Raw genomic sequence first — 19484 nt, 5'->3', positions numbered from 1 at the left:
TGTGGGGCCTGGAAGCGGGAGAGGAAATGACTGAGCTGCTCTGGTCCCCGCCCGCCCGCGCCCGCGCCCGCGCCCCTGGCCACACCCTCCGCCCCGAGGCAGCTCCCACGCGGGACTCTCGCACTCCAAGCTAGAGACCCTGGGCTCCGACGTAAGTCGCTTCTTTGCTCTACCTCTTGCTGAGGGCCACGCATGCAGGTGGGAAGCAGCTTGGGGGAGGGGGGGAGCCTCGATGCCTCTTTGCCTGGCATTCACCCTGGTTCCTCTGTGGGCACACATCCTGCCTCAGTCTCCCCAGAGCTGAGTCTCTCGGTCCCGGGCAGACAGGTCCCTCAGTGATATTCCCAGTATGGGTGCGGTGGTGCCTGCAGGGCAGCCGGACACCAGCTCACTTTTTCCTCTGAGTGCAGCCTTGCATTAGTCACCCTTCCTCTTCCCCTCCGGGCCCCACTGCTCTGGGCTCCGGTCCCCGAGGGAGCAGACACCACAGCGGGGCCCCAGGCTTCCTTTGCCAGGGAATCACCGGCGAGGAAGCTGAGCTCCAGCTCCAGGAGCAGGGAGCGGCTTCTCGGCCTCAGGGGTGTCGGGAGACCAGGCTCAGCTGACGCTTCTGGTTTTCTTTGGGGATCAGCTTTTGGAAGAAGGAGATGGTGGCTTGGGGCTCTAGAAAGCATCCCTTCCCAGAGGCAGGTACCAGAGAGTCCTTGAAGCCGGGGGTGAGGGGGAGCCGGACTGCTCCACGGAGGGGTTGAGGCCGCAGAGGGACCATGCCTCACTCACCTTCGCCTCCACTCACCCACAGATGTCACCGTCCAGTTGTTTGCGTCTGCTCACCTTTGTCGCCCTGATTCTGCCCAGCAGAGGTAAGACGGGGGCCCCCACCCCCAGCCTCAGTGGGCGGCTAGGTACGAGTAACTGAAGACTGAATGCTCAGTTCCATCTTCTCATGCTCCTGGCGCGCAGTGAGCTGGCACCAGGAAGTGGGGGTGGTGAGGCGGGCTCCAGGGTTGAACCCTCTTCGGACACTTCACACCTCTGGTGCCTGTTTCCAGAGAGTCTGGCTGGAGCCTGCCTTGCTGAGCGCCCTCCCTTTCACCTCTGAGAAGGACTTGTTGAGTTTGACTTGGCTGGTAGATTGGTGTCAGTTTTCTCCTAGGCAGCCAGGAAACCCCAGGCTCCCAGGAAAGCAGAACTGTGGGGGTTTTCTGAGACTACACTCATGCAAAGGGGTCCAGGTGGGGCTAGTGGACAGAGTAGGAGACCCTGAGCCTCACCTGGAAAGCTCTTCTCAACAGCGACAGGCCAGGTGGCACTCGCCAGCGTGTCTGGTGCCTTAGCTCACTTATGCTTCGTTAGGTCCATTCTATGTGGCACCACGCTCATTGTATGGATGGTAAACTGATGCTCAGTGAGCAAGTGTGGGGATACGAGAAGGGGCAGCGGCTGCCTGTGTGAGTCTGAGACACAGTGGCAGGCTGGGTTGGGGTGAAGTCAATGAGAAGAGGTGGTGGGACCGGAGGCAGGAGAACTGGGGGACCAGGTGAACATTTTGGCTTTCCCTAGAATGAGGTGCAGCTGACCTGGGCTCTGAGCCTTCAGGATCTGTCCTGACTTGGGTGTCCTCACAGGTTCCTTCCGGCTACAGGAGGCTAGAGAGAAGCTTCTGGGCACCCCAGTGGGAGGTGACAGGGTCTAGCCCCGTAAACAGTGAGGAGCTGCCTACAGGGTAGGGGCCGCAGTCAGTTACTATCTCACACTTTTCAGATGAGGCAAAGAGGGGGGGCTTCAGTGGTTCGGGACACACAGCGAGGAGGAGGTGGCTGGGAGCAGAATCTGAAGCCATGGCCCTGGCTTGCTCTACCACTGGGCCTCTCCATGAGGCTAACCTGCATGGATGTGCAAAGGCCAGGCTTAATGCATTCTTAGGATCATGGAGTCACCCAGCAAGGCTGGTTCCCCTGGGAGTCAGGACCTTCAAACTACCAAGGAGACTTCAGAAGGTCAGGCACGGTGGTCCAGAGGGTAGTATGAGGCCCCTTCTGACGGTTCAGCCTTGGTTCCCCAGGGCAGACGCCAGCAAAGGCCACACCAGGTTCTGCGATGGACCAGAATTCCGCGAATACTCCAGTCCCAGGTAAGGAAAGTGGAAAGTGATACAGGTCTGTAAAATTCTCACTGCAGGTAACGACGCCACTGCACTCGGACCAAACAGGGAAATTTACAGTCATGTAACTGAAAAAGATTTTTTTTAAAAAAAAAAAAGTCAGGGATTGAGCTTCAGGCATGGCCTGACGTAGCTTAAATGCTATGGTCGGGGACCTAACAACCAACTCTTGCTTTTGGGTCCTCTGTGTTGGGTCCATCCTCAGTCAGGTTCTCATCTAGAAGAATCTAAAGCCAGCAGGGGGCGGGAAGAGGATGTTTCCAGCACGGCCCACCTCCTGAGTGCCCAGCCCGAGGCCTCTTATTAGAGCAGCTGATACTGGTTGGTGGTCGGGGAGGTTTGGGAAACTGAGTCAAACCCTCTTTTCTGGAAAGAGCTTCTGAGTCTCACTCACGGTCTGGAGGCAGGGGAGACCTGGGCATCATGTTTGAGTGCTTATCATAGGCCCTGAATTCTTCTCATCACCTCAAAATGAGCTGAAGGCAGTCCAGTGAAAGGCTCGCCTCACAGACATAAGGACCCAAGTTCAGTGCCCAGAACGCACGCACGTGAAAGGCCAGGCATAATGGCTGCAAATCCCAAGGTGGAGAGGTAGGGGCAGATGGACCCCTAGGGCTCGCCAGCCTAGCTTACCTGGTGAGTTCCGAACCGATGAGAGACCCTGTCTTAAAGAAGGTGGGTGGCTCTCACGGAAAGACGGTGGAGATTGCCTCTGCCCCCGCGCCCCCATTGCACGTGTACACACATTGGAAAAAAGATGGAGTTGCTATGGAAACACTCCAGTCTCCACCTGAGGAAACTCTCTGCTGCTCCCTTCCCACTTCTCTCTCTGACCCTGTTTTTACCCCAGTTCCAGATGAAACCATCCCAGAAGTCCAGCCTACCCCTCCCATTTCCATCTGGGACACTGATGGTGAGTGGGGTGGGAGGGGCCACAATGCACCCCTCCTCTCACATCTGAAGTTTCCTTGCTTACCAGCCCACCGCAGCTCTGGACCCTTGCCAGCTCCACTCAATGTTTATCTTGTCCAGACACTACTGCCTTGTAGCCCAGGGAGGCCTTGAACTCAGGGTAATCCTCCTGCCTCAGCCTCTGGAGTGCTGGCATTACAAGCTCCCTGTGCCTATTTGGCATCTGATTCCATTGACTTAAAAACAAAATAATCTTTTTAAGTTGACCCGTTTTCAAAGTTGAACACTCGCTCTTTACAGACACTCCCAGTGCCTGCTCTGCCGTGGCTTCCATTCAGCTCTGTATCTCCCTAAAAGTTGTTTCTCAAGTAATTATTGTACTTTTTCTTGGGGTATAACATAATTTAGAGTGTTCTTTATCATTTCTTCAGTTAACAATTAATGATGCTGGAGACATGGCTCAGTGGTAGAGCCCCTGCCTAGAATCCCCAAGTGACGGGCTGGGGTGTGGCTCAGTGGTAGAGCCCCTGCCCTGAATCCCCCAGTGAGGGGCGGGGACTCTGTGATAGCATACTGGTCATGTGCAAGGCTCTGAGTTCAATCCTTAGTATCCCCCCACATTAAGTATAAATTGTTTTATGCCAGCACACAGAAAGTTGCAGCAAGAAGACAAAAACTTAAAATCAGCCTGGGCTACATGGTTCTGTTTTTAAAGAAAAGTTGTCCTGGTAGTGGACATGGACACACATTTCACTCTCCTGCAGTGGTCAAAGGGCCCCCACCCCAACAAAATAAAGCAACGCCTGGTATTTTAGACTGTGTCTACCACAATGCGGAGGAAGCCCTGCCTGGCAGTCCTGTGGCCATCTCATCCCCACTTCTGTCCTCCCCTCCTTGTCTTCCCACTGGAGCAGAAGCCACACAAAGCCAGACAGAGGCCAAAACCGAGATCCAGCAACCGACAGGAATGGACACCATGAACCCGGCTGCACAGCCAGGGACACACACGAGCAGAGAGAAAGGTAGAGCCTTGGCTGACAGCAGCAGCCTCTGGGTTTTGTTTAATTTCCTCCGTTCTGGGTCAGCATTCCCCCGAGTGCCTTTCTTAAAGTGCGTGCCTGGGGAATGGCTAATAAGCTCTGGTGGGGGGGGGTGAGTTCATGCGTGTGTATGAGTGTGTCCGTAGATGGGTGTGTGCGTGTGAGGGAGGGGGGTGAGTGCACATGTGTGTATGTGTGAGGGTGTCTGTGCGTGAGTGTGTGCATGTGTGTGTATGAGTGTGCCTGTGCATGAGTGTATGTGTGTGAGAGTGTGCTTCTCTGTGTGTGAATGTAGTGAGGAGCAGCGGGCTGTGTACCTGCCACCCAGCTCCCAGCCACCTGGCTAGCTTATGCCCCGAAATAACAACACACAAACTGTATTCATCTAAACATTGCCTGGCCCATTAGTTTCAGCCTCTTATTAGCTAATTCTCACATCTTGCTTTAACCCATATTTAGTAATGTGTGTAGCACCACAAAGTGGTGGCTTACTGGGAAAGACTCAGTATGTCTGACCTGGCGGCTGGCTCCATGGGGTCTGTCTCAGAGAGGAGAGGCATGGCATCTGACTAACTTCCCTTCTTCCCAGCATTCTGTTCTGTCTACTCCACCTATCTAAATCCTGCCCTATCAAAAAGCCAAGGCAGTTTCTTTATTAACCAATGAGAGTTCTCCATCATGTGAGTGTGTGTATGAGTGTGTGAGTGTATGTGAAGCTGTCCAGAGTTAAAGTTCAATGCCTCTGTGTGGAAGACCTTCTCAGATCCTTGAGAAGCCACTCTGTAGCAAGCAACTCTGTGCAATAGACGAGCTGACTGGCTGTCATTTCCCTATTTCTGGGCTGGTTGGCGCTGAGAAATGGAGTTGTGGGTTTCCTTTGAGTCTTTTTTTCTGTTACAGCAGAATCTTTTCAGTTGCAAAATATCTCTCTTAAAAAAGATGTCATTGGCTCAGTTCTGTAAAATCTGAAGACAAAGCATCAGGCCCAGCTGGACCAGGAACTGTGGGTGTCTGAATTGCTCCCTCGGGTCTCTGCTGTCAACATTCTCTTTCCTTCTTGGTGGCAAAGATGTCCCATACTTGGGCAGCTAGGAGACACCCAACTCTTTCCCATGAGCCTGGAATTGACTCTTATTGGCCTGGTTGAGATCACATGTCCTTGTTTGACCCAAAGGAAGCCTGAAAAGTAGGCCATTCTGATTGGTCAATGGGGCCTTGTTTCCCCTACCTTGAGGCTGGAAAAGTCCACCCAGCCTGGAATCAGGAAGTAGTTTCCTCTAGACCGGCAGGTTGACAGTGATAGCAGGTGCCAGGAGAGGGGCCCGAGCTGAAACTGAGGCAGGAGATGACCCCCTAATCCTCACGTGATATCAGAACTCGGGAGGCAGAAGTGGAAGAGAGAACGTGAGGCCAGCATGGCAGACCCTGTCTCCAATTTTTTTTTTTTTTTTTTTTTTTTGGTTTTTCGAGACAGAGTTTCTCTGTGGCTTTGGAGCCTGTCCTGGAACTAGCTCTTGTAGACCAGGCTGGCCTCGAACTCACAGAGATCCGTCTGCCTCTGCCTCCCGAGTGCTGGGATTAAAGGCGTGCGCCACCACCGCCCGGCGTCTCCAAATTTTTTAATTAAATTAATATTAAAAAGAGAATGCCCTGCCATTTTTAGTTCCAAATCAGAGGGAATGCTCACAATATCTTCAATAAGTATGTTTCCAGGACAATGGGGACCAAGTCCATAAAATCCTGACTTCTCCGCTTGGGTTTGCGTTCAAGGAGAGGGGTACACTTGGGGCTGAGCAGCTGGTCTTGCCTCGGGGTGCAGGCAGATGCTTGTTGCCAGAGTGTCGGTGGGAGGTGCCTGGGCGCTGTCCCCCAGATGCACAGATGTAGCCCCATTATTACATCCACACCCCTGTCTCTGCCCCTCCTGCCTTGTCTTCTGACCGTTTTTTTCTGCCTATCACCTGAAGGTACCACAGCACCCCCTGAGATGGGGTCTCCAAGCCCAACCAAAGATGAAGTGTGGTTCTACTTACCCAATTTACACGGTTAGTACCTCCTTGTCCTGACCAGTAACAGGTGTCCTTTAGTTTCTGCTCTGTGTGGGGAAGTCTGAAGGGCTCATGCCCTGGAGGAGGCTGACAGAGGGTAGGAATGCGGTGATGTCTGACTGGGCAGATGGCAGCATGTGCCTAAATGGCTGAAAAAGCCAGGTCACCACCTCAGCGCGTTTGGGTGGCTGCTTTCTGAGCTCTGAATTCTGAAAATTGAAATTCAGGCTGGGTGTAGCTGGGTGGCTCTTATAACAGCTAGAGACTGGCTTACACACCTAAGATCACTTGTGGACCAGCAAGGACTCCATTTGGTAGCCTTGATTCTTCCCCTCCTGATCTCCACTTCCTGCCTACCAAACCCCCACGTGAAGACATAGAAGCCATATGCCCAGGTCACCCATTCACCTGTGTATTCATCCCAGAGTCATGTGTGTGCCAGGCAGCCACTAACAAGACAGACAGGTATCTCTTCTGTTGATGGGCATGGTGGTGCAGCCCTGTAATCTTTACCTGGAAAGCAGGGAAGAAAGATGCCTGCAAGTTTGAGGCCAGCCTGGATTACACAGCAAGTTCCATGACAGCCTGGGCTATATAGTGAGAGCCCCCCTCCCTTGAAGCTGACACGTTAGTGGGAGAGCACAGCGTATAATAATTGGGGTTCTGATATATCGGGTAAGTTTTCATCTGTTATCAAGAAAAACAGAGTGAAATTGGGGATACGAGAATAGTTGGGGAGCGTCTCATATACAGCACCGAGGAAGGAAGGCTTCCTAGTACGGGAAGTGTCGGAGAGGCCCTGTAGGTGTCTAGGGGAAGGCTGTTCCTAGAAAGGACCTAAGGTGAGGGACTGTCTGCTTGGACTCAAGAGCAGGAAGGCCAGCGGATGTCAAGAGTGAGACAGAGTGAGGGGCGGAGGTTCATGGGAGCCACATGGCACGTCACACGGAGGATTTCCATTTCCGTTCTAAGGCCTTACAGGCTGAGTCTGAGGTGTCCTTGCCCCCTAGTTTACACTACAAACCTCTGCCCAGCTCTGACTCACATTTGTCTGTTCCCTCTAGCCTCGAATGAGAACAACCCCTTCTACTACGGTAAGTAGCCCCCTACCCCAACACGCATACCACTGGAGATAAGGGGAGGAGGGACAAAGACCCCCTGACCTGACCTGACACCTCCACTTCCGTCTCCACAGATGATTTCACTCTCAGGAAGCGGGGACTCCTGGTGGCAGCAGTGCTGTTCATCACCGGCATTATCATTCTCACCAGTGAGAGTGGGGCTTGGGCAGAAGGGGCACCGGGACTCGGGGTGGGGCGGGGCGCCCTGGGGACTGAGGGTCAGGGTCTTGAAACCACCTTGGGCGAGGCTGTGCAAACTCAGGTCCCCCACAGCTGTGACTTAGCTCCTCGCCTGCCCTGTGGGAGCTGGCGAGGCCCCGCGGGGACGGTCTTCTGGTTGCAGCTGGACTGAGTCAGCAGGGGGCGCTGTTCCCAGGGTGCTGATCGCTTCCCCTTACCATGTTAGTCTTTCTGGGCTTTTCATGGTGTCCAGATGAGAGAGGCAAGGGAACACAGAGAAGACACGCAGACTCAGCTGACTGCTAATATAATATGCCCACCACATTCTGATTCACTGCAAGCCAAGGGACGGCTTCGTTTGGGAGATGAGAAAACAGACTTCACTTTTTTCTTTTTGAGACAGGGTCTCACTGTGCAGCCCAGGCTGGCCTCCAACTCACAAACCTTCCTCCTCAGCCTCCTGAGGGTTGAGACAGGTGTGTGTGCCACTCAGCTCAGCAGTTTTTGTTTGTTTGCTTGTTTTTTGAGACAGGATCTCATGTAGCCCAGGCTAGCTTTGACCTTTCTATGTAGCAAAAATGGCCTTGAACATCTTTTTTTTAAAAGGGTTTGTTTTTGTTTTTAAATTATGTGTAAACTGGGTGGTGGTGGCACATGCTTTTAGTCCCAACACTTGAGAGGCAGAGGCAGGCCAATCCCTGTGAGTTCGAGGCCAGCCTGGTCTATATGAGCTAGTTCCAGGACAAGCTTGATATATACAGCAAAACCCTGTCTCGAAAAACCAAAAAAATGTGTATAGGTGTGTGTCTGTGTGTGTGCGTGCGTGTGTGAGTGCCGATTCCTATGGCAGTCGAAAGATAGTGTTGGATCCCCTGGAGCTGGAGTTGCAGGAGATGTAAGCCTCCCTATATGGGTATGGGTCCAGGAAAACAAACTTGGATCCTCTCCCTCAAAAAACGAAATGACTAATGTTGAACTTCTGGTCCTCCTGCCTCCACCTTCCAAGTGCTTAGATTATAGGCTTATAGGCACACTTGGTTAATGCCCCACTATCAAACCCATCACTTGAGTGTGCTGAGCAAGCTTTGTACCACCTAAGTCGCATCCCCGTCCCTCCCCCAGCCCCGTCTTCGCCCCGCTCCCTCCGATTTTATTCAATGCTGGGAGCTCTGCTGGGTGCTTTTCTCATTGCTGTGACCAAATGTGGGGAGCGACATACGGTAGTGCTTATTCTAGTTTATAACTTAAGAAGGGACCCAAGGGGCCTGGGAGCTATCAGTGGGTAAAGTGCTAGTGAGGACCTGAATTCAGATGCCCAGCCCCCCCCCCGGGGGGTGCAGCATGTGTCCGTGACACCTTCACCCCATGCTGAAGAGCGAGAGCCAAGCAGCCTAGCTGAATCAGTGTGTGCCAGGTTCAACAAAGCACTCTGCCTTCAAAGAAAATAAAGTGGAGAGTGGTGGAGGACTCCATGTCCACCTCTGGTGGGGGAGGGTGGGTAGCAGAAGAGGTCACATGACAAGACAGGAAGTGAGAGAACAGGGAGGAGACCACAACTCCTTCTCCTGAGGATTAACTGACAGAGAACAGAGCTATGACTTCCTGGGTACCCCATACCCTGCCTCCCAGACTGAGTACTGAGGACCCAGCTCTAAGACGAGCATTTGGAGGGACAGACCAAACCACTTGACACTTAGCGCAAGGCCTTGGCAAGGCTGGCTTGCTCTGGGGGCTCCAGAGCTTGGTGGAGCTTGGAGGAACCCCTGTCAGTGAAGCAAGAGCCTGGGGAGGGGGTGAAATCAGGTTGTCCTGAGGACCAGGTGACAAAGCCTCCCTGGGTGGAAGGAGCAGCATCTGCAGAGGTCCAGGGGCAGAACAGAGCTGGGCACTGAGGTAACAGTGAGACGAGGTCACGGTGACACAGGCAGGGAGGGCAGGACAGGAGGCCAGAGAGGCTGGTGGGCTTGCCGTATTCCCATGTGCCTGGGGCTTCTTAAAATCGCTACCCCATGCCCAGCTGACTCTGATCCAGGACCCAGCCTCTCTCCTGTTCTTTGAACTCATCTCTGCCCTTCTATCCCAGGGCCTTTGCCTAGGCCCTTCCACTCCCGCCTGCATTTATTTACTTCAGTGTGTGTGTGTGTATAGAACTCAGGTTGGGTGGCTCAGCAGCAAGCACCTTTACTGGCTGAGCCAGCTCACCGGCCCCTTTCTCATGTTTATGAAGTGGACCGGGAGCTTCCTGAGGGCTGAGACTGTCCTACCTGTCCCCCAGGTGCTTCCCAGCGAGCATTCAATAATCAATGCAGTGTCCAGCCCGTGGGAGAACTGGTCCCTTTTCTTTCAGGTGGGAAGTGTAGACAGTTGTCCCGAGTATGCCTGAATCGCCACAGGTGAGTGGGGACTGACACCCCGATGGGCAGCCCAGCTGGAACCTCCATGCCACAGCAGCTCACCACCCCCTGCGCCTCCCTCTGCCCCAAGAGCCTACAGAGTGGCCAACACAAAATGATTCTCAAAGGAAGAGGCCACTGGAGGGAGCCAGGCCTTAGACTGGTGGCCTCCCCACCCTGAGGGTGGCTCCCCAGGCATGCCCTGCCCTGCCCCCTATCTAATCTGTTCAGATAAATCCAAGTGGTTTTTCTTCCACAGTCTCTGTCTTCTGTGAGTTTGTAACACAGATGTGGGAGGAAGAGTCTTGGCTTGGTCTCGGAGTCCTTGGGTGCAGGCAAGGGTGCCACATGCTCAACAGGGAAGGCCTGGTGTGTGCAGGGAAGGAGGATGTGGCCAGGGTCCTTGGGGGTGAGGCAGGACCCTGGTCCAGCCCACTTTCAGAACTTGGGTTAAAACCAGCGTACCTGGGTATCAGAGCACAAATAAGGATGAAGTGGGGACCCCTGTCCCTCTGCCCCTCAGGATACCTGATGTGTAGGTACGCTGCACCCCCAAGCTTTGTCTCTTACCAACTCACATGAGGGGCCTCAGGACATTGCTTAGGCCATGCCCACCTGGGAGGCTGTGGGGCTCTCGGATAGGCTTTGAGCAGAAGGTAGGACTAAACAGAGTGGAGGAGGGGTGGCCTCTGGCAGACACTTCCTGGGGATCCTTGAACTCTACCTTATGAGGAGCGCTCTGTCAAAACCAGCCAGGCTGGGCCTTTCAGGCTCACGGTGTTGTGGGTGCTGGTAAGAGGGTTCTCCAGGGTTATGGTCATGGTCACACCACGGTCCAGAGACCAGGTTGCAGGCAGGGGTTTGCGAAATCATTCCAGCAGGCCCTGAGCCACGTGACAATAATAAGAAATGAAGTCATAGGAAAATCTTAGGCTGGGTGTGCAAATGAGCTGGGTGCCTGCCCAGTATGGCCAGACGTTCCAATCTGAACCCCAGTACCCCATAAAACCAGTTATAGTGGAGCATACCAGGAATCAGCACTTCGAAGGTGGAGGCAGGAGGGTTAGAAGTTTAATGCCCTTGGCTGCATATCTCAAGTCCAAGTCTAGCCTGGGCAACGTGAACCCCTGTCTTAAAAATAAATAACTAGGCTGGGTGTCAGTGGTGTACACCTGTAATCCCAGAGCTGGGGGGAGGGGGCAGAGGCAAGAGAATCACTGTGAGTTCAAATTCAACCTGGTCTGCATAGCAAGTTCTAGGCTAGCTAGAGCTACATAGTGAGTTTTGTTCTTAAAAAATGTTCACGGCGCAGCTGTCAGCCCAGCAGAGACAGTGTGGGTCCCTGCAAGATCCCCGGGCGGTAGTGGGCGGTGGCCCATCCCGGGCAGGCGGGTGGCCCCACCACACGGCGAGCAGGCAGCCAAGCGGCAGCAGGTTCCCACCCGCAGGTGGGCACATGTGAACAGGCGGCGGCAGCGGCGGGTTAAAGGCACACAGAAAATAGACATAAAGCTTTATTAAAGGAGAGAGGGAGAGAGAGAGGGGAAGAGAAGAAAGAAGGGAAAGAGACAGAAGGAAGGGAGAGAGAAGCGGGGACGCGTGGTTTCCAGGAAGAGAAGGGAGGAAGAGAGAGAATTCAGGATGACCCTGAGAGATCAGAGGTCGCTGGGAGTGGGCGTGGAAAGGGGGGGGGACCAAAAGAATAACAGTGAGACCCTGTCTCAAAGACAGGCAGAAAAGAAAACAAATAAACAAAACTAAATAAATATAAGAGAAAATGTCAGAGTGTTTCATATAATAAATAAATCACACCAGGTAGATGGCCCAGTAGGGGAGAGAGTGCTCGCAGGACCTGTATTTGGATCCCCACCACACACATAAGAAGCCGTGCGTGAGCTTGGCGTGGTGGCGCATGCCTTTAATCCCATCACTGGAGAGGCAGAGGCAGGCAGAGCTCTGTGAGTTTGAGAACAGCCTGGTCTAGAGCGAGTTTCAGGACAGCCAGGGATACACAGAGAAACCCTGCTTCGAAAAACAAACAAATAAAAAAGCCAGTTGTGGCAGCTCACACCTGTAGGCCCAACACTAAGGAGGAGGTGGAAGCTAGTCTACGGGGGAGAGGGGAACCCAGGTTCAGTGAGAGGATCCTGTCTCAAAAAAATAAGATGAAGGGGCTGGGAAGGTGGCTCAGTCTTTGAGAGTACATACTGATTGCTCACAACCGGTTGCAACAACAGCTGCTAGAGAATTTGGCCCCATCTTCTGGCCTCTGTAGTCCCTGCACGCGCGCGCATACACACACACACACACACACACACACACACACACACACAGACCCCTGAAGTAAAAAGGGTTGGAGATCTGATTCATCAGCTAAGAACAGTTAAGAACATGGAATCCTTTTGCAGAGATGCCAGTTCGATTCCAAGAACCCATGTTGGGTGTCTCCATCTCTAACATGAGCTCCAGAGTGATGTGATGCCTCTGGCCTCCATGGACACCTACCTAGAGAGGCTCTGGGTGTATGGAGGGGTTATGTACAGAGACTACATCATTCATATAAGGAACCTGAACACCCATGGGTTTCGGTGTTCTGGGGCATTCCTGAAGACAGAGGGAGATGGTCTCTTTCTGAAGAGAGGGAGCTGCAAACTCATTCCTGACACCGACCACCTTATCAGAGCAGGAGCAACTGCTGGGAGCTATTTCCTCACAGTTGAAGCAGCCCTTGGAAGACTCAGAGTGACCTGTCAGTGTAAACAGATCTTTTTCACATCTCAGGGGGAAAACAAGCAAAATCTACCAATCAGCAAGAAATCTCTGTCTCTGTCTCTCTGTCTCTCTCTCACACACACACAACCAAATCATCTGGAAAATGTTACTATTCTATTTTTTTAAGGAGGGTCTCTCTGTAGGCTGGCCTCTTGTGAGCCCTAGTTCCACCTCCTGAGTGACAACAGACCTGTACTTCAGCCACTTACCACATTCAATTTCACATGGTTCCCGGGATTGAATCCAGGGTCTCCCACGTGCTTAGCAAGCACCTTACCGACTCAGCCCTACTTATCGTTGTAGTTAGTATTGTTATCTCTTCTTGAAGTTCTGAGACAGACTCATTACTTAGCCCAGGCTGGCCTCACGCTCAATGCCCTCTGCCTCAACTTCCCAACCGTTGGGATTATAGGTGTGCACCAACCATGTCTTTCTGATTTAAATATGTATAATATGAAAAAAATTAATACACAATGCCAATGATAGGAAGTTTATTGGCAACTATGGCTTACTTTATTTTGAGACAGGGTCTCAAAATGTAGCCCTGCCTATCCTATAACTCACTATGTAGACCGGGACAGCCTTGAACCCACACACGTCCATCCACATACTTCTGCTTCCCAAGTACAAGGATGAAAGGTGTGCACCACTACGAACAACTGTGGGCCACTTTTTAAAAAAAAAAACATTGCACAGCCCTGGAGAAGAAGCGAAAAGACTGTCTCAGGGAGGGAAAGTGCCCTTTCGGAGAAATAGCTGTGTCTTTGCCCCTGGCTGGGCAGTCACCCCAGAGTGCAGACGCTCTAGGATGTTCCTAGGGTGTTCTTTCCCAAACATGGCATCCTCTAGCCTTTGCCACATCTTGCTCCACCTGTACAATACACTACTTTCATGTAAGGACCAACTTCTTTTAACTTAATAAATTTACTCTAAAAGCCAGTCCTGTGGGAAGCCGATACTATTTGATATAAATAGAAGACAGCCATTACGATAACTGCAGTGGGAACACATGGGACAAAGGATTGTATTGCCTTCGAGCTGAGTATCAAGTTGCTGACCAAGGGCTCTGAGCCAGTGCCATTCTTCTCTGTTGGATGAGGACCATCAAATATCAGGGGCATGACTGTCACCCTGACCCTCAAAGGGACGACAGAGTTTTGGAGGCTCAAAAACACCCACATTTCTGGCAAGTTTGAAGGTGCCTGAGGTGAGTCTTGGTCCTGTGGTTTGGATCTGAAGTGCCGCTCCAAAAGGCTCATGGGTTGAAGGCTGGTCTCAGTGATACTGCTGAGAGGTAATTGGACCATGAGGGTGGTGACGTCATTGATGGGCTAACCCGTTGGTGTACTCAGGGCTGGATGGGGCCGTTAGGAGGTGGGATCTGATTGGAGAATGCCGATAACAGGGGATGTGGCTTGCCTTTGGATCCTGCCGGTTACTCTCCATACCCCGACAGCAGAGTTGTGAGCTGCTTTGCATTGGGTGTTCCATGGTGTTCTGCCTTGCCACAGATCCACAGCAGCGGGGCTGGGGATGCTGGCTTGAACCCTCTGGAATTGTGAGTCAAAATCAATCTTTCTCCTATGAGTTGTTACCATTGGGTAGTTTGTCCCAGTAACAGAATGCTGACATCCTTTGGTCCGATCATCCCCCAGAAGGACTCAACAAACCCACTGGGTGCTGTGAGTGTCGTGGTCACAGATGTTTTTATTTTATTATTTTACATGGATGGGTATTTTGCCTGCATATATGTCTGTGTATCACATGTGCCATGTGCCATGTCCCCAGAGGCCAGAAGAGAGCATCAGATCTCCTGGTATGGAGATTGTGAGTCACCACGTGGGATTTCAGCCTGGTCCTCAGGAAGAGCAGCCAGCGCTTTTAACCTCTGAGTCATCACTCCAAACCCTGGTCAAAGCTTCTTACAGCAAAGAAGAAACCTCTTAAAACCCACTAGAGAGACAGAGTCCTGGGGGAAGACTCCAGTGGTCCGTGTACAATGCTTCTAAATGGCCCGCCTTCCTGGTGTGGTTATCTGTGGACAGTGTTAACTCCTTCAAGCAACAAAATGTGACAGGAAACATGGAATTTTGCCAGCTGTCTTGGTCCCAATATCAAATGTCTCCCACAGGATCATTCTTGTCTAGCCAGTGATGTCCTAACTTTGGAGGGCTCTAGAAGCATGGGGCCACACTGGAGGAAGTTGGTTCCAGGGGCAGGTATAATTTTAAAGGTTCTAGGATATGTGCTCGCTCGTCCCTCCCTGATCTCTCTGCTTCCTGGCTACCATGAGGTGGGCAGCCTCTCGTATACGCTATCACCATCAGAATGTCCAAGCCCATCGGGTCAAGTGACCATAGACTGAACATTCTGAAATCATGATCCCAAATGATAATTCCTGCATTCTTAACTTTGCAACAGAACAAACTAATGAACCAGGAATACCCACTGCTGTCCTGGTATCTGAGTTTTTTACTGGGGATGCCTTACATTTGATGGTCTGATATCATCACCATAGGTGACATTAGCTTCCAGCTGTCAAGGAGCTGGCACTGAGACTGTGGGACACTCACCACAAATCACACTGTTATACACCCTCTAGTATGGCCAGAAACATGGACATTCTTTTCTCAGGACAGAGTTTTTCTATGTAGACCAGGCTGGCCTTGAACTCAAAGAGATCCACCTGCTTCTGCCACCTGAAGGCTGGGATTAGAAGTGTGTGCCATCATGCCCAGCAGACATGGACATTCTTAAGGTAGGGTTTTCAGGTGCTGAGAGATGGTGTCCAGCTGCCAAGAGCCACACGAGGGGCTTATTCCTTATGACACACATGCCTAGAGTAACCTTTGTTATAGGGAAATAACAGAAGCAGAACCCGCAAGTGTTGGGTATGGTGGCGCACACCTTTAACCCCAGCACTCAGGAGGCAGAGGCAGTTGTATCTCTGTGAGTTCGAGGCCAGCCTGGTCTAGATAATGAGTTTCAGGACAGCTGGGATATGTGGTGATACTCTTGTCTCAAACGAACAAAACAAAAACCCTCTTCAGAATTGTAATTATGTTCACTATCAGTCTGTATTATATCTGTAGGGCTGAAGTGACTGCAAAAGATATATTGGGACCTAAGAAATAAAACAGTGGTCACTTTGCTTTTTTTTTATTTTTTTTTTTTTAAATCAGGGTCTCATGTAGCCCGCCCCAGCCTTGGTGGCAACTACTGAAAGCTGTAACCTTGAAGCTGCCCGCTTTACTTGTGGGCAGCCTGGACCACTGGAGGAAATCCTTCTCTAGCTCTTCTTATAGGCATTCTAACCTTGGGGAGGGACCCTGTGAATCTGGTAAGTTTCAGGAGCTTCCTGAGCCTTCTGAGTTGCTTTTGTTTCTGAACACTCAAGCGCTTTCCTGTAAGAGATGCTATTTCAGGACAGGGGAACTAACTAAGAAACAGGGCTTGTTACGGCCTATTTGTGTTGGCTAGAAGAGATGCAAGTGTACATTTAAAATTCTTAAAGTTTTTTTTTTCTGTAGATGTTGTATCCCCATGCAAGCCACAGTGCAACTGAAAACAAAAAGGCATTCTCTGGGTGGGGACAATTCCCAGACCCTGGTTTGCAGACATAACGGGGGTTCTGAAGGTGACCTGTGTACTCCAGCATGGGGTAGAGAGAAGATTTCTTAGTGGGTTGGTTTGGCCGAGTCCTGGGAATCACTGCAGCTTGGCACCACCCCCACTATCCTCCCCAAAGACCTTGTCAATCTCCAGTTTCCACTAATAGGTCAGAGAATTCTTGCTCTGATAACCACGAAATCATCTCACAATATTGATGACTTATGCTCAAGGCTGGTTTCCCACACATCTTGCATGTCCATCAGGGGCAGCCTGGAGCTGCGATGGAACCGGAGCTGAGAGGGTCATCATTATTAGAGATGTTTATGATTGTGATGGAGGAAGACAAGAACAAGGAGACAGCCTCCACCAAGAAGAGAGATGCCTCATTTCCTCTCACCCTTTCAGTGGCCACAAGTCACAGGGTCACATGCAAGTTCAATATTTGTTAGGCGGATCCAAAGATGGAGTCACTTAAGACTGTGAGCAGAGATTTCCAGTGCTGGCAGCTGTTCTCAGATAACCCCTTCAGAGTCTTAAAATTAATTATAAATGCTCGGGCAATAGCTCAGGCTTATTACTAACTAGCTCTCACAAATTAACCCATATTTCTTATCTGTGCTTTGCCATGTTGCTTGGTACCTTTTCTCACTATGGCATGCCCATCTCGCTTCTCTCTCTGCATCTGCTGGTGACTCCAGACTCTGCCCTTCTTGCTACCAGCATTCTCAGTTTGGCTCTCCGGTCTACCTTTATCCTGTTCCATTATTGGCCAGTCAGCTTCTTTATTAACCAATGAGAGTGACACATATTCACAGTGTACAGAAGGATTACTCCACAGTATAAGACACCAAGATGGTGGCCAATGAGGGACCCAGTCCCTTCAGGGGAATGGAAGTTGAATGTTCTGTACATCTCAGAAGTGTGCTGACCTCTTATCTCAGGAGAACAGCTTGACCACAGCCTCCTGCTACCTAATGGCCAGAGGTCCTGGGAAGTTATGCTTACAGTAGTTGTCATTTCCAACACATCCGGGGTCCCAGAACCATCAGCATTCAGGCAAACAGCCTAGTCACCCTAGGTGCTAGCATTTCCAGGGTCCCACGGCTGCACATGCACCATCAGCATTCAGGCAAACAGCCTAGTCACCCTAGGTGCTAGCATTTCCAGGGTCCCATGGCTGCGCATGCACCATCAACATTTAGGCAAACAGCCTAGTCACCCTTGGGTCTTAAGCCCTGAGTAATCTCTGCACATGTGCAATGTGGCCACATAATCTATACATATACAAGCCCCTATAGACGTGCATTGAACTACCCCTAAAAAGCAGACATGCCCACCCCATGCTCTCTTCTGCCACATTTCCTTCAGACAGGCCTGTGCACCCCCTCTTTCTTTCCTCTTTGTTGATGACAACTCCTAAGGTGGGTTTCATTGTATATCTTGTGGTTCGTTCTCACGCAGGGTACTATCCCTTTTGTCTGTCCTTTTTCTTGATGTTCTCCCTCACTCTCCCACCCAGTCTAAGCTATCTAACAAACCCCAAATTAACCCCTTTTGGCAGGACTGCTCTCCCTTTTCTTGGAGCACCGTGGCAGTTCACACCTGAAATAAAAATGCCTTTTGGCCTCAGTGTGGCTCTAATGGCTGGTTCTCTTGTTAAGACTTATAATATTAGCTACGTTTTCTTGGTTGTGATAAAAAGTCCTGACAGAAGTGACTTCAGGAGGCTTTATTGGGGTTCATGGTTTCAGAGGATCTCTGCCCACATGGTGGGCCAGTCAGTGTGGCTTGGTCTGTATAGTGAGTGTTCACAGGGAGGTGATGCAGAAAGCAGCTGTAGAAGAAGCAGCTGGGCTAGAATTGTTGAGCTGTGTGTGTGTGCGTGCGTGCGTGCGTGCGTGCGTGTGTGTGTGTGTGTGTGTGTGTGTGTGTTGTGCTGGGGATGGACCTCGGGCCCTGCAGGTGCTAGGCAAGAGCTCCACTGCTTAGCCCCTCACCGGGGGGCTCGAGGCAAATGTTGCACGGGCTATAATCCTCCAAGTCCTGCCTCTAGTGACCTACTTCTGCCAGTCAGGCCCCACCTTCTAAAATTTCCAGAGTCTCCCAGAATAGCCCCACCACCATTTCAAATGGTGAGCCTGTGGGGGACATCTCATCTCAGGTTCAAACCATAACAGCAGGAAAATAGAACTCTCTTGTATGGAGAAAAACGGACCTTGATAGACAATAGCACAGCTTACCGTAAGACAAGCTAGCCGTGTTGTGGGAGAACTCTTCAGGCAGAAATAGCAGTGTCTTAGAGAGGCTCCTTATTTCTCTGTCACGCCATAGAAACTAAAGTATGGTGTTCAGGTCTGCAAAAACATGTTCGTTCTCTCCTTCCCTCCCTCTTTCCCTCCCAACCTTTCCTTCTCTTTCTGTGTGTGTGTGTGTGTGTGTGTGTGTGTGTGCTCATCTGTATGTGTAAAAGATGGGGGCTACCCTTTTATTAAATGCAAAAGGAAAAGGTAACTCAACACTGAGCTCTTGGGACTTACAGGACTCAGCCACAGGGAATCTCCAACTTGGAAAACTTCCAGAAATCTTTCCTGGGCTCCCAAGAGGGTGCTCACCAGCTACCTGAATGCTTCTGGATATAAGACACCTCTTATGTCTGTCGCCCTGTGGTCTGTCCTCCTCCTCCACTCTGAGATGAGGTGTGTTGAATGGGACAGATGCCAAAAGTTAATGGAATTGGTCTTGTCATTCAGCCAACCTCCTGCACAGAGCTGTCAAGACTTTTGCTTTGGAAGAATCCAGGTCAAATTGCATTAGCTGGAGATAATCTGTTTAAAGGGAAAGGTAGCTCTTGACACTGTGGGCTCTGAAGGCTTTCAGGACTCTGGTACAAGAGCCTTGATGTCGCAGTGGGGTGTAGATGTGTGCACCTCCCATGCCCACTTTGGTGCAGGGTGCTGCAGGCTGGTGAGTGGATGGCTCTGGCTCTCAGGGATGGGAGATAGGTTAACCAGGATTGGAAGCAGTGTAAGCTGGGTATGGTGGCTCACACCTAGGCTGGGAGACAGCTCAGTTGGGGAAGTGCTTACCACACAAGTGTGAGGACAGGAGTTCAAAAGCCAGAACCCACAAGAAAAATATGGGCGTGGTGGTGGTGTGTTTGCAAACCCTGTACCAGACAGGTGGAGGCTGGGGACTCCTGGGGCTGCTGGCCAGCCAGCCCAGCTAAAATGGTGAATTCCAGG

At 51.3% G+C, this 19484-nt stretch overlaps 1 protein-coding gene across 1 annotated transcript; it reads left to right on the top strand.

The window, feature by feature from the left end:
* Positions 1-86: 86 nt before the first annotated feature.
* On the top strand, positions 87-10112 carry Fxyd5 (FXYD domain containing ion transport regulator 5). Its single transcript, XM_038339719.2, has 9 exons — positions 87-151; positions 803-863; positions 2066-2134; positions 3015-3077; positions 3991-4098; positions 6084-6161; positions 7229-7258; positions 7360-7434; positions 9813-10112. Exons 2-9 carry the CDS (start codon positions 803-805, stop codon positions 9860-9862), a joined length of 534 nt encoding a protein of 177 aa, XP_038195647.1. The 5' UTR covers positions 87-151; the 3' UTR covers positions 9863-10112.
* The last annotated feature ends 9372 nt before the right edge of the window (positions 10113-19484 follow it).

Source organism: Arvicola amphibius, chromosome 8, assembly GCF_903992535.2.
Source record: "Arvicola amphibius chromosome 8, mArvAmp1.2, whole genome shotgun sequence".
NCBI lineage: Eukaryota > Metazoa > Chordata > Mammalia > Rodentia > Cricetidae > Arvicola > Arvicola amphibius.
Note: the sequence above shows the minus strand (reverse complement) of the source record. Positions and strands in the feature narration are given on the sequence as shown.